The sequence below is a fragment of the Stomoxys calcitrans genome, chromosome 2, assembly GCF_963082655.1.
Source record: "Stomoxys calcitrans chromosome 2, idStoCalc2.1, whole genome shotgun sequence".
Taxonomy (NCBI): Eukaryota; Metazoa; Arthropoda; class Insecta; order Diptera; family Muscidae; genus Stomoxys; species Stomoxys calcitrans.
In genome coordinates, this window is record NC_081553.1 from 220,798,135 (window position 1) to 220,813,631 (window position 15,497).

Consider the following 15,497-nt stretch of genomic DNA (forward strand, 5'->3'; position numbering starts at 1 on the left):
AAAAAGGCTTTCAAGGAAAGTCTAATTTTGTCATGGCTCTCCTTTAGCTTCCCCTTTCCTTCATTGCAAATGCTGGGCGAGGATCTTGTCACTGTTTTGGACTTTTTGCATGTCAAATATGTGATGGGCTTAGGCGAGGGAGCTGGAGCTAATGTATTGGCCCGTTTCGGTTTGGCACATCCCACTCGAGTATTGGGATTGATTTTGATTAATGCCACCGGCAGTGCGGCCTCAGTATTGCAATCCTTCAAAACGAAGGTAAGTTGTCGTTGAGTGTGTGTGATTGTGTTTCTGTGTAAAAAATTGCATTGAGAAAATTTTTGATGGGTTTTTTTTTCTCTTTTTTTTCTGGCTAAAGTTTATTCAATGGAACAATGATGATATCGCCCAATCGGCTGAAAGTTTTCTGATGTATCACAAATTTGGTCATGTAAGTAACATTTTTGTGGAGGCTAACTTAAGGGGGGTATATTTAAAGAGAAAAAATCAAAAAGAAAATATAAATGTGTTTTAATGTTGTTTTTAGTAAATTGTGTCAACCCAAGTTAAAAAAAAAAATCTCAAAAAAAACAAAAATACACAAAGAAATTTAAACTTTAATTTCCTACAAAAAAGAACTTATCTAAGACGTGTACAATGAAAATTATTAAGTGTTAATACTGTTTTTAGTAGCTGTGTCGATGGAACAAATATTTATAAAATTTTAAATACTTTATTTTATTATTTAAAAAATTTTGGAAATAAATTAAAAATTTATAAATCGTATATTTTAAAAATTTTATGTTTAAAAATCACTTTTTTATAAATTTTAAATTTAATTATTTAAATATTTTTTTTTTATTAATTTAAAAATTTTGAACAATTTTTTTTATAAATTTAAAGTTTATAAAAACCTTTAATTTCAAAGATTTATGTTTACATATACATATATTGAATAACTATTTAAGTGTGTTTTCTATGTGTATAACTGTGTTATTTTTTCTTTTTTTATCTCTTTCTTATTTTTTTGTAATTTGTATTATAATTGGTTTTGGGGGTTTTATAATTTTCAATTAACCCCACAAAAAAATATCACACAAAAAACTATCCAAATTTTAAAATTAAAAAAAAAAAACTTTATATGCAAATCCCTGCACATAATAATACAACATTCAGGTTATGGAGGTATTGTAATTTTTTTTAAATATTTTCCCCAAAAAAGCAAAGTAATGCATTTTCCTGTTTACCATTTCTTATGCTTAGTTTCCTGTTTTCCATTTTTTTCCTCCTAAAATATTTTTTATTCCATTTTGGCCTTGGTTTACCTCAACGCTATTTTGATAGAAAACATTTTATCCATTTAACATTTTTTATAGATACTTTTACATTATCATACAATCAGCATTCCTCTATTTTTATTAAATTCTAATTATTTCAAGTCAAAAATTCCTATAGGTTATTATGCATTATCCCCCCCACTATTGTAATTACAATGAAATATAAGTCATTAATTTCATTTCAAATTCATCGAGAAAATAGTTCCGTTATTGGATTTTTATGTTTTTAAGATATTCATATTCATTTCATACAAAAAGCAATTTATAATAAAACTGCGAACGTAGACGAAGTAGTTGTAATTGACTTAAAGCCTTTATGGTGAAAATTCTCATTGCTAATGTAGAGTTCGGATTATGCTCTCGCTCGAAATGTGCTCTCGCATGAACTATGCTCTCTCATTACAGAAATAAAAGAAATCGTGCTGTTGGATTTGGGCGAGAAGGTGTCGTGGTGAGAGGTGTTGTGGTCAGAGGTGTCGTGGTGAGAGGTGTCGTGGTGAAAGGTGTCGTGGTGAGAGTTGTCGTGGTGGAAGTTGTCGTGTAAGGAGTTGTCGTGGCGACAGGTGTCGTGGCGAGAGGTGTCGTGGCGAGAAGTGTCGTGGCGAGAGATATCCGTAAACCGTAACGTTGTTTTTTTTAGTTGTTTTTGTATTTTCTAAGGGTGGTGTGTTAAAATTAAACACTAAAGCGCTTTCACCTATACTCAAAACAACTAGGTGAGATCAGAGCTAGTATTTGTTACTGTTATCGTAGCCACATTTTCATGTGGAGGTGGCGATCCTCGTCAAGCTCCTGAAGGTAAACAAGCTCGTTCCGCTAGTTGTATTTTTGGCCGGAATCTTTGACTACAAGTGCCAAGGTCAAGCGTGTTTAATGGCCTAATATCTGCCATTACACAAAAACATGCATTGGGAAAACCAGTTAGAGAGACAGCTATCGAGCGTGGGTAATGTGGTATTTATATCATAGAGGCGTTTTCGCAATAAATATTGAAAAGTCTTCTTACCAAAAATGAAAATGGATTTTTATATTTTTAAGATATTCATATTCATTTCACATGAAAAACAGCTTTACTATAGACGAAGATAAAGTAGTTTAAATTGATTTAAAGCCTTTGTGGTGAATATTCTCACAGCTACGTCTAATGTAAAGTCCGGGTTATGCTCTTGCTCTAAATGTGCTCTCGCATGAACTATGTTCTCTCATTACAGAAATAAAAGGAATCGTGCTGTTGGGTTTGGGTGAAAATGTGTCGTGGTGAGAGGTGTCGTTGTGAGAGGTGTCGTGGTGAGAGGTGTCGTGGTGAGAGGTGTCGTTGTGAGAGGTGTCGTGGTGAGAGGTGTCGTGGTGAGAGGTGTCGTGGTGAGAGGTGTCGTGGTGAGAGGTTTCGTGGTGAGAGTATATAACCCGTAACGTTTTTTTTGTTTTTTTTTTGCTTTGTATTTTCAAAGGGTGGTGTGTTAAATTCAAAACTAAAGCGCTTTAACCTATGCTCAAAACAAACGAGGTGAGTTCAGAGCTAGTATTTGTTACTGTTATCGTAGCCACATTTTCATGTGGAGGTGGAATCCTCGTCAATCTCCTGAAGGTGAGAAAGCTCGGTCGGGTCCAAAGGACCTTTCGGGAACAGGGTGGCCATTGCTTATTTTAAGGCACCAATAACTCGCCTCATTTCTCATTTCGAGCACTGTAGGCACCCAGTATTTGTGCAAGAGCTGCTGCAACCCGACCTCTCACTGAGACTCTCCGCTCGATACTGCTGATTGTCTGCGACTGCAGTTACAGGCTACTCCGGATGGAGCATTCCACTATCCTCAACCTGTGGACGCGCCCGATAGCAGGCAGCTAAGCTTCTCGTGACAGCATTGAATGCCACACAGATCGGACCTCAATGTTCCAGCTTGTGTGGTGCTCACAGCTATCCCGTGCCGGTGCCAGATTCTTCAGCAACAGTGTAGAGATTCTTTCGGGACCCGACGCTTTGGATGACATTGGTAACTTCTTCCATGGAAAATTGTGAAGAAGACAACGGATGGCTGTCCGCCTACCCTGTTACTCTCGTTATACCCAATAAATTAACGTTTGAATAACCTGGCGCATCTCTTTGGGAAAGTCACAGTAACGGCACTAATAGTGAGTCACGTCCTGTCATCCCTTCTTTCGAGATTCAAGAGTGGCTTAACAGTAACTTAATAGCTTACTAAACCAGTACCTAAGGAATATTGCTTCAAGTATTCCAGCCACATATTCTGCTTATGTTCGTTGACTGTCCTCTTAATTTCCAGTTTAAGCTCCCTGTTTCTAGAATGGGGTCAATGTAACGAATCCCATCACGCTTGTCTGCAAGTACCACTGCCTGCGCACGGAAGTTGGGCCACACTTGTGATATTCAACTGCTGCTTTAATTTTTGCTCAGCAAGTATCACCTTTTTGAGGGGGCGGTGTCAGCTCTGTCAGGTTATGAAATAGGGTGGACGCTCAATGGTGAGTACTTTTTAGAGGTGGTCTGATCCCAAAGGAATGTGTTGATTTGATATTGACTTTGTTTCTCTCTCACGCTGAATTATTTTACTCATGCGATGAGTACGTCTCTCGTATTATACTGGATTCTGTTGTTATCAACAGTACCGGCTAGAAACACACCCTGTTTCACCCCGGGGGACTAATTCTATGTCGGAACCGCTTTAGCTTTACTGCGAGGTGGACCCCATTTCTAGTGATTATCAACCTCGTCTGTATTAGTCTGCGTTCAGACCTGCACTTTCTTATTCTACTCCGCTACATCCAAGTCCATCTTCTTCTTGTGCAGTATTTTTTCGGCGTATCTCCTTCAGACCTGCACTTTCATATTCTACCCCGCTGCACCCAAGTCCATCTTCTTCTTGTGCAGTATTTTTTCGGCGTATCTCGTCACATTCTTGCAGTTCCTCTCGTTCTCCAACATCCTCTGGACTATTGTTCCAGGCGAAACGTTGTCAATCGCTGTTTGAAGTTCCCTGCACCTTACGACCCAGGGCTGGATTGTCAGAATGTATACTCTACATCGTTTGCAATTTTTAGCTCCTTATAAATACACTTGCCATTCTATGAAGATATTTCCCGAAGTAACCATGGCCCATCAACATCACCATGTTTCCTATCTCTTCACATCTGTATATCGGGGATGAGTCGCCGCATCCACCTGCCCCGACTTTCATCATCCACCTACGAGAGGAGACATCCCTCGATATTCTCCTTTCGTATGGCCCGTGTGTGATCCGTTTGGGTCTCACTCTCTCCACTCTGGGTATTGCACATCGCGGCGTAGAGCCTGGCACGCTCCATGGCCTGTAGGTCTATGGGATTGGTTCAGCTGTCATAAATAGAACATTTTAAATATTTTTTATTCCAAAGTCTAGTAATTTTCCGAAAACCTAAAACTTTCTTTATTTGAAGCCACACACATTTGTAGTTCATGTAAATTTTTATACAGACAACGTAGTTTTTTCAGATAAGCACGTGATTTTTTTTAATTTATTTTTGTATTAAAATTTAATTGTTTGCCCATAAACACATCTGCACATATATTCAATGTAAATATGTTTTTTATATAAAACCATTTTATCCTTTAAAACGAGAAAAAAAAACAAAAATTAAAAATTTTTTATATTCTCCTTTTTAATCACAAAAAAACCCTCCCATCAATCTACCCGGCGTCTTGCGAAAATCCCACTGCTTTCCCTGGAAACCAAAACAAACAAAAAAACTTTCGACTATACACAAACCAAACAACAACCACCTATTTTTATCCGAGAATAGCAATTGGTTGGTGATAATCCGGACAAAGAGAAAATCGTTACGGAATATCAAAAACGCTTGAGAGGCTCCTTGAACAGCAAAAATGTGGGTCTTTATGTCAAAGCATTTATGAAGTAAGTGATGAATGGCAATTTTTACCCTCTACCCGAAAAAAAATAAAAAAATAGCCGTATAACAGAACGCAGATATGCTGCATGAATAAAATGAATTTATGAATTTTAAATGATTTTCCTTGTTGTATTTTGTACTGTCCTGCCATTTCAGTCGCAAGGATTTAACTTTGAAGGGCTGTAAGGTGGATGTTATACTGATAACTGGCATGTTGTCTCCCTATGCCTCAATGGTGGAAAAGCTACATCGTGATATTGAAAAGGAAAAGGTGACCATGTTGAAAATCGAAAGAGCCGGCGATGTTTTAGCTGATGCGGTAAGTTTTCATTAATTAATATATTAATTAAAAGTAATAAAGCATTCAGACCGAAGGTGTTCTCGGCAATCGTCATGGTTTTCCTTTATGATGCACTGAAAACCACTTGTACTACATTCATCAACTATAAACTTTGCACCTTCCAGAGTGGGGTATTTTTAATTTTTCCCTTGGAGAAGGGTAGCTTTAGTACCCTTTCCCTTGGGCAAGGGTAGTTTTAGTACCCTTTTCCTTGGGTAAGGGTAGTTTTAGTACCCTCTCCCTTGGAGAGAGGTAGCTTTAATACCCTTTTCCTTAGCCAAGCGTAGTTTTAGTACCCTTTTCCTTAGCTAAGGGTAGTTCTAGTACCCTTTTTCTTGGGTAAGGATAGTTTTAGTACACTTTCCCTTGGTTAAGGGTAGTTTTAGTGCCCTTTCCCTTGGGTAATTGCACTTTTAGCATCCTTTCCTTGAGGAGTAAGGCAGTTTTACCACCCTTTCCCTTAGCTAAGGGTAGTTTAAATACACTTTCCCTTGCGGTAGGGTAGCTTTAGTGTTCGTTTCACTTAGGTAAAGGTAGTTTCAATGCCCTTTCCCATGGGTAATTGTAGTTTTAGTACCCTTTTCCTTGAGTAAGGGTAGTTTTGGCACCCTTTCCCTTAGCTAAGGGTAGTTTTAAACGATTTCCATTGGGTAAGGTTAGTTTTAAAACCCTTTCCATTGGGAAAACGTAGTTTAAGTACCCTTTCTCTTGGAGAAGGGGAGCTTTAGTACCCTTTCCCTTGGGTAAGCGTAGTTTCAGTATCTTTTCCCTTGGGTAAAGTTAGTTTTAGTGCCCTTTACCTTGGGTAGTTGTAGTTTTAGAGCCCTTTTCCTTGAGAAAGGGTAGTTTTAGCACCCTTTCCCATACCAAAAAGTAGTTTTAGAACCATTTCTCTTGGGCAAGGTTAGTTTTAGTACCCTTTCCCATAGGTAAGGGTAGTTTAAGTACCTTTTCCCTTGGGTATGGGTAGTTTTAGGAACCCTTTTCTTTGGTAAGGCTAATTGTAGTACCCTTTTCTTGGGTAAAGGTAATTGTAGTGCCCTTTCCCGTTCGGAAGGTTTATTTTAGTACCCTTTCCCTTGGTAAAGGTTAATTTTAGTACTCTTTCCCTTGGTTAAGGGTAATTTTAGTACCCTTTCCTTAAGGAAGGCTAATTTTAGCACCCTTTCCTTTGGGGAAAAGTAATTTTAATACCCCTTCCCTTGGGGAAGGGTAATTTGAGTACCCATTGCCTTGGGTAAGGGTAATTTTAGTACCCTTTGCTTCGGGTAAGGGTAGTTTTAGTACCCTTGCCCTTGGGTAAGGGTAATTTCAATACCCCTTCCTTTGTGTAAGGGTAATTTTAGTACCCTTTCCCTTGGTTAAAGGTAAGTTTAGTACCCTTTTCCATGGGTATTGGTTAATTTAGTACCTTTTCCCTTGTGTAAGGGTAATTGTTGTATCCTTTTCCTTGGGTAAGGGTAATTGTTGTACCCTTTCCCTTGGTTAAGGGTATATGTAGTACCCTTACCCTTGGGTTAGTACCCCTTTCCCTTGGGTAAGGGTAATTGTTGCACCCTTTCCCTTAATTAAGGGTAAATGTAGCACCCTTTCCCTTGGGTAAATGTAATTGTAGTACCCTTTCCTTTGGTTAAGTATAATTTTTAGTACCCTTTCCCTTGGGTATGGGTAATTAAGGTAATATTAGTACCCTTTCCCTTGGATAAGGGTAATTTTATTACCCATTTCCCTTGGAGAAGGGTCACTTTAGTACCCTTTCCCTTAGGTAAGGCTGGTTTTAATACCATTTCCTTTGGGTAATGTTAATTTATGTACCCTTTCCATGGGTTAGGGTAATTTTAGTAACCTTTCCCTTGGGTAAGGGATGTTTCCCTTGGGTAAGGGTAATTGTAGTACCCTTTCCCTTGGTTAAGTTTAATTTCAGTACCCTTTTCCTTGGGTAAGGGTAATTGTTGTACCCTTTCGCTTGGTTTAGGGTAATATTAGTACCCTTTCCCTTCCCTTGGGTAAAGATAATTTTAGTACCCTTTTCCATGGGTATTGGTTAATTTAGTACCTTTTCCCTTGTGTAAGGGTAATTGTTGTACCCTTTCCCTTGGTTAAGGGTAATTGTTGTACCCTTTTCCTTGGTTAAGGGTAAATGTAGTACCCTTTCCCTTGGGAAAGGGTAATTGTAGAACCCTTTCCCTTGGTTAAGTGTAATTTTAGTACCCTTTTCCTTGGGTAAGGGTAATTTAAGTACCCTTTCGCTTGGTTAAGGGTAATATTAGTACCTTTTCCTTTGGGTGAGGATAATTTTAGTACCCCTTTCCCTTGGGTAAGGGTAATTGTTGCACCCTTTCCCTTGGTTAAGGATAAATGTAGTACCCTTTCCCTTGGGTAAGGGTAATTGTTGCACCCTTTCCCTTGGGTAATGGTAGTTTTAGTACCCTTTTCCTTGGGGATGTGTTATTCGGTAGCTTTTTTCTTGGGTAAGGGTAATTTCAGAAAACTTTCCCTTAAATAATGTTAATTTTAGAATCCTTTCCCTTGGGTAAGGGTAATTTTAGTACCCTTTTCCTTGGATAAGGATAGGTTTAGTACCCTTTCCCATAGGTAAGGTTAGTTTTAGTACCCTCTTCCTTGGGGAATGTTAGTTTTAGTATCCTTTCCCTGGTGTAAGGTAGTTTTAGTACCCTTTTTCTTGGGTAAGGGAAGTTTAAGTTCCGTTTTTCCTGGGTAAGGGTTGCTTAGGTACCCTTTCCCTCAGGTAAGGGTAGTTTAAGTACCCGTTTCCTTGAGTATGTGTAGCTTACAAGGGCAAGGGTAGGTTTAATAACCTTTCCCTTGGGGAAGGATAGTTTTAATACCCCTTCCCTGGGTCAAGGGTAGATTTATTACCCTTTCCCTTGGGGAAGGGTAATATTAGTACCTTTTCCCTTGGGTAAAGGCAGTTATAGTACCCTTCCACGTTGATAAGGGTAATTTAATTACCCTTTCCCTTGGGTAAGGGTAATTTTAGTGCCCTTTCCCTTGGGTAAGGGTGAGTTTAGTACCCTTTCCCTTTGATATGGGTTGCATTAATACCTCTTCTCTTGGGTTAGGGTAATTTTAGTACCCTTTCCATTGGGTAAGTGTAATTTCAGTACCCTTTCCCCTGGGTAAGGGTAATTTTAGTATCATTTCCCTTGTGTAAGGGTAATTTAAATATCTTTCCCTTGGGTAAGGGTAATTTTAGTTGCTTTTGCCTTGGGTAAGAGTAATTTTAGTATCCTTTCCCTTGGGTAAGGGTAATTTTAGTACCATTTCCCTTGGGTATGGGTTACACTAATACCCTTTCCCTTGGGTTAGAGTGATTTTAATATCCTTTCCCTTGGGTAAGTGTAATTTCAGTGCTCTTTCCTTTGGTAATTTGTGTACCCTTTCCCTTGGGTAATGGTAATTTGAGTACATTGTTTTCTTTCGTAAGGGAAATTTTAGTATCCTTTCCCTTGGGTAAGGATAGTTTTAGTACCCTTTCCTTTGGGTAAGGGTACTTAACCCTTTCTTTTGGAGAAGGGTAGTTTTAGTACCCTTTCTCTAGGTCAAGGTTAGTTTAAGTCCCCATTACCTTGGGCAAGGTTAGTTTTAGTTCCCTTTCCCTTTGGGAAGGTTTATTTTCCTTGCCCAAGGGAAACTAAAACTACCCTTACCTTAGGTAAGAGTAGTTTTAGTACCCTTTCCCTTGGAAAAGTGTAGTTTTAGCACTCTTTTCCTTAGCTAAGGGTAATTTTAGTACCCTTTCCCTTGGGTAAGGTTCAGTTTTAGTACCCTTTCCCTTGTGTAAGGGTAGTTTTAGTACCCCTTGTCTTGGGTAAGGTTAGTTTTAGTACGCTTTCCATTAGGTAAGGGTAGTTTTAGTACCCTTTCCTTTGTGTAAGGATAGTTTTAGTACCCTTTTCCTTGGTTAATGTTAGCTTTAGTACCCTTGCCCTTGGGTAGAGGTATTTTTAGTGCCGTTTCCCTTGGGTAATTATAGTTTTAGTACCTTTTCCTTGCATTAGGGAAGTTTTAGCTCCCCTTCCCTTAGCTAAGGATAATTTTAGTACCCTTTCCCTTGGTTAAAGTTAAGTTAAGTACCCTTTCCCGTAGGTAAGAATAGTTTTAATACCCTTTCCCTTGGGTAGGGGTAGTTTTAGTACCCTTTTTCTTGGGTAAGTTTTAGTACCCTTTCCCATGGGCATAAACAAATTTTTGATTTCTTGAGGCTCCACAGTGACAAAGGTCGGATTTATTGCCGCTCCCTCTTTTCAACAGTCACTTTATTCCTAGAGTCAAATGGCCCTAACTCAAGTTCCAAGTGAACCTACCTTCAACCTAAACATTATACTAAGAAATGTTTTATTGATTTGATATTTTTCTTATTATTTTTTCAGCCGGCTAAGGTGGCCCAATCGATTTTGCTGTTCTGCAAAGGTCAAGGTCTATTGACATCTGTGGTCATGCCGGGCGTTGATCGTGGTCGTGCCTTTTCCACCAGCTCTGGCTCATTCGATGGCAGCAATGGTTCACGCAAACTATCCAGAGGGATTTCCATGGAGGACTATGATAAGCCCAATATTCGTCGTTTGAGCATCATCAACAACGAAATTAAAAAATAAACAAAAAAAACCAAAGCAAAACCGCTAGGTGTTGTGGTTCTTGCTTTGGTTATTTTTGTTGCTTGGCCTCAAAACACAAAACTCAAAAAAAAAAAATATATATATATATAACAGACAAATTTTAAACAACGCAAATATTAAAGAAATTAGTTTCTAATTCTAAATACCAAGATAAAAACCGCATCAACAACAAAAAAGCAACACTACAAAATTAACACACATACATATATTAGAAAAAAAACTAAGTTAATATTATAAAAAAAAAAACATAAACAAAAACAAATGTTAGCAACAATATACATATGTATTTGTATGAAACATACTAGCATACAAAAGAGAAAAAAAATCACAGACACACACACACACATCACATACATACTACAAGCAAGTAATTGTAATGTTAGAGAATTATTATTATGATTATTATAATTGTTATTAATCGTATTAATTTTGTTTAAATTAATTTATAATAATTTTTATATATAAAACTAGAACACCAAAATCACCACCCCGCCACCCCACACACACTCATAACACATCACACCACACAGAACATGTACTAATTATTTAGCCCACCTACAAACATATGGAGAAGAAACATAATCAAATTCTAGTACTTCCGTTTCCTAATGCAAACTAACTTCCGTTATTCTGATTCAAACAACATCCACACCATACAAACAAAACTGAATTTATTTTCTAACATTTCGTAGAAAACAATCATTAGAAATTAAAAAAAAAAAATACCTCCGATTTTTATAACAACAAAAAAAGTAAAACCAAGCAAAATTCCAAAATTGCCACAACCAAAACGATTTTTTTGATCCAAAGATTTTTTGAAAGAAAAAAACCATTTAGGTCATCATCACCATCAACTTTTTGAAATGTTTACAATAAAATTTAAATTTTTTAACAAGAACCCCCAAAATCCTTAACCACCGCCCCTCTGACGGATGCCATAAAATTTTATTGTCTATTTTGAAGAGCACATTACGAATATTAAAAAAAAAAACAACTAAGAAGAAACCAAACAAACAACATTATCAACAAATTAAAAATACATAAATCTTAATGAAATTTAGTATGCCTTCACATTTTATATGTTGGCTTTAAACACCTTTAACCAAATGCACCATACAAAACGACAACAACAAAAACCAAAAAAAAAAATAAATAAAGCATAAATATTTGTATGTAGTTTTCTTAAACTTAAAAAAAGACGATCGAGTTTTGAAGAGAATAAAAATATTTGTGCAAAGCCGATAACCCAAAGCAGTTACATATAACAAGAATTTGTATGTTTAAAAAAAAGAAAACAATGCTTTACGAACAACAACAACAATGTACTTTCAAAGCGTATGTATTTCAATAAAAACAACAAAATCTCTTAGAAGAAAAATCTCTGGCTTTCCTTTTCCTCTCCGGTCATTGAACTCGTCTCAAAAGAGAAACAAACAAAAGTTGTTAAATTTAATGATCTTTGCACGCACTTGAAGAAAGCTACTCTGGTTTGCCGGGGGAGTAAGTTTATTCTGGTGCAATAGGTGAAGTCGCTTTCCAAGGACTAGATGCACCAGGTAGCTTTTCACCACATCTGCCACCGTGTCTGCATGAATGTTGTCTAGACACGCTTGAATGCCGCTCTGCAATGACAGTCATATGAAAACAATGATGTCAACATACAACTGTTTTCTACCAAAACAACGCTTTACACGCCAAATAAAAAGTTTAATTACAATTAAACAAATTAGTAACACTGTTGGAAACATTGTGCGATTTCACAAGATTTAATTGATGTTTAGCAACATTTTCCCAACAAACGATGTCAGTACTAGGCTTAACAGGCAAAAAACTTGCGATTTCTTGAGCTCTTAGTCAAATGATTGACCTAAACCATCCGGCAGTGCAGTAACAGCCTAACGAACAGGGAGCCGACTGACAATATGTTCAAGAAATCTAACCGATGAGGTGCAGGATTGGAGAGTCTCCATGGAACACTCCTTCTCTGACCATCGCTACATTAAGTTTAGAATAAAACGGCGACGAATCCGATGAGCTTCCGTAATAATTTGAAAGCCAACAGGACAAAATTCGCAAAACTTATCAGAAGAAGACTTGGGCAAGATAATTTAAATAACATCATCAGATGGCAAAACGTACTTCCTGCAAGCTTTTCGGCGAACAGATCAGAAGCGTTAATGACGCTGCGAAGATGAAGAAATTAACCTCAGAAACTCATGTCCAAACTGAAACATTAGTTTATGATATTGAAGTGATAGCAGAGACAACGAAGGACATGCTGAGGCTTTTGATGAAAATTCATTTTCCGCAGGATACGACGGGACTCACGGAGACATCGGAATCTTGGAATCATGAGGCTGATCGAAGGCTTGGCATTATAAAATTTATGGAAAAGGAAACCTTAATGAGCTTCCAACCATTTAATTCCCCGAATCTGATGGAATATTGTCGGCGTTCCTACAGAAGAGGCCAAATATCTGGCACCCCATCCGGCCATTATTTTCACAGCGTGCCTAGGACTTGCATATACTTCGGAAGCGTAGCAGGAGGCAGGGTTTGTATTTATACCCAAGCCCAGCATAACAAGTTATGCGACACAAAAGGCCTACAGACCTATAAGCCTTATGTCCTTTCTACTCTAAACCTTGGAACGCATTGTGGATACCATGATAAAAAGTATGACTTCCAGCAAACTGCGAACCGACACACTGATCCACTCCTTACAGCAGTACCGGGTGAATCGGATTCTTAGAGACTGTATAAACCCCATGCTAAGGAACAGGTGGATAAATTGTGGTTCCCATGTTATAAATATAAGGGAGTAAGTGCCAAATGCCCCCATTTTATCACCACTTATATGGGTTAGAACAACCTACTTCCCTAACCTATGCAATTGTCCGGCATGCACTTTCGCCGACTACGTCCTTAACTCGGACTGCGTTGACCCGAAAGGCTTCGGGTTAGCCCGTCCTCTGGGCTCCACTGCCAAATCGTCTGCTCTTTTATTCCCCCTTGCTTCGCTATGACCCGGCAACAAAACGATGCGAATTGTGCCATTTTCAGAAAAAGTAAGTATTCCTTTTAAGGCTTAGCAAAATGTCTATCATTTGCCCATTATTATTATTTTTTCTGCTTTGATTCGGGACCTTTTTTATAGACCAAACGCTAGAAATGGAATCCTTTTTGTTCTCCTATCCAGCAAAAATCGTAAACAAATCTTAAAGCGATGAAAGTTATTGCGCCTCATTCATGAAAAAACCCAAAGGAATGTTTGGTACCCCATAGGGAAGAAATAATCATTTAGTATCCTTTTCATTCTTCATGGTCTATTTTTAATCATTCAAAGTAAACGGAATATTGAAAAGAGAATTTATTTAATTTAAGATATTTTTTCTGTAAACCATTTATCAAAATCAATAAAAATTAATTAAAACCCATTTGAAATTGTTTTACTGAGTTTGGTTTTATATATCTAAGCTCCCTTCGAGCTAAAAACAAATAGTGCCTAAAAGTATGCTATAAATTTTGAGAAACTTATTTTTGCACATATGGGTCACCCTGTGTTCACAGAAAAAAATAAAGCATACTTTCGGGGGCCAAGTTGTTACAGTTTGCTTGCTACTGAATTCTGGGCGCCTGGTATTTTAGTGAATTTTGAGATTTTCGTAATTTCGCCCAAAAAAACTAGGGGTACTCACTAAAAAAACTAAAAATATTCAAAATAAGCGGAAAATCGCCCGAAATGAAAATAAATCGAAAAATTAAAATAAATCGAATGGGAAATTAACCAAAATTATGATTTTTAACAGAATGTAAACAAAGAAGCGGGGCATTTCGACAAGAAATGTACCAAATACATATTTTTCGCACTGCTAGAACTAAAAATATTCAAAGTGATCAATTAAATTCTAAATTCTCCTTACACTCCAAGAATGTTCGTGACCTTAACGACCTAGTTGTAATTTGCCTGATAGCCAGTTTGCTGTCCGTTAAGATGTTCACACTTCACATCCTCGGGTGAACACCACATTAACTCACGTATTTCCTGACCGCACGAATCTCTGCCTGCAGGATCGTTTTATGGTCCGATCGATAACAGATCTCAGTACTTGGGTTCTCAGGCTCACTCTTTATTCTTGCTTCGATCCATCTGTATAGCATGATCTCTCGGAAAGCAATATCAGAATTTCGTCAATCCAAATGTCTCGCACTCGACCAAAAGCGTCATCTCAGGTATCCGATCGAAAACCTCTTCTAATCCAATCGAGTTTCCTATCGTCGCCTAAATTATACCGCAATGGTATGACCTGCTTCTATCCTCTAACCATTCTGCCATCGTCTTTAGTCTCATAGCCGCAGTGGCTGCCTCACACTCTGTATGTCAATGGGTCGGATATCTAGAATTATAATAGTGTCCTGTGCCCTAGTGGGCGTGGTCCTCATCGCTCTCCCTATGCCAAGACAAATGTTCTCTAAACCTATTGTATTATCCTTATGTTGTACTTTTTTCTATCGTAGTCCACCAAAGTATTCAGACGTAAGTAAGTATTGGTTAAAGATAGCCAGTGGGATTGCCCAAAAAGTAATTGCGGATTTTTTAAAAGAAAGTAAATGCATTTTTAATAATACTTAGAATGAACTTTAATCAAATATACTTTTTTACACTTTTTTTCTAAAGCAAGCTAAAAGTAACAGCTGATAACTGACAGAAGAAAGAATGCAATTACAGAGTCACAAGCTGTGAAAAAATTTGTCAACACCGACTATATGAAAAATCCGCAATTACTTTTTGGGCAACCCAATATATTTTAAACCCATTCAATATTAAACGTTCATTATTTTTATAATTCACCTTACCTAATAGGAATGATAACACCATATGGTGAGATTTTATGTTATCATCTCTAAATGATTGACAAACCAATTTGGACGTTTTACGTTATTGAATAAGATCTGGCCGTATAAATTATACACCAGATATGGAGACACCACCACCAACTAAACCACCAAGAAGAGGCGTTAAATATGGAAAAGATGAGGTAAAATCAAGTGAATTTCATTACAAAGTTGTGAATAATGTCAATTAATACCGGCTCAATGTGAAACAATTGAAATATAGTCATAGGTGCCAGTGAAAATGTAGGAAAATTGATTCTAAAAGTGGTCATCGTCATTGTAAGCAGTGATGATGACATTTTGCACAGAATTATCTTGGGTGACAGCTGTCAAGCTTTCACTATCACCACCCCCCAACTAACGCCGCCCTTTATACATTTATATTGTATTTATAAATAA

The 15,497-nt window shown here is 37.5% G+C and overlaps 1 protein-coding gene across 1 annotated transcript in view; it reads left to right on the forward strand.

Annotated features, from left to right (window-relative positions):
- LOC106089212 (exocyst complex component 4) overlaps positions 1-15,497 on the forward strand; it is a 69,563-nt gene that overhangs the window by 46,760 nt on the left and 7,306 nt on the right. The window contains exons 5-10 of the mRNA XM_059361774.1: positions 48-258; positions 359-430; positions 5,115-5,227; positions 5,379-5,541; positions 9,957-10,171; positions 15,154-15,241. Of these exons, the coding sequence (XP_059217757.1) occupies positions 48-258; positions 359-430; positions 5,115-5,227; positions 5,379-5,541; positions 9,957-10,171; positions 15,154-15,241 (862 nt within the window). The remainder of the gene's footprint in view (positions 1-47; positions 259-358; positions 431-5,114; positions 5,228-5,378; positions 5,542-9,956; positions 10,172-15,153; positions 15,242-15,497) is intronic.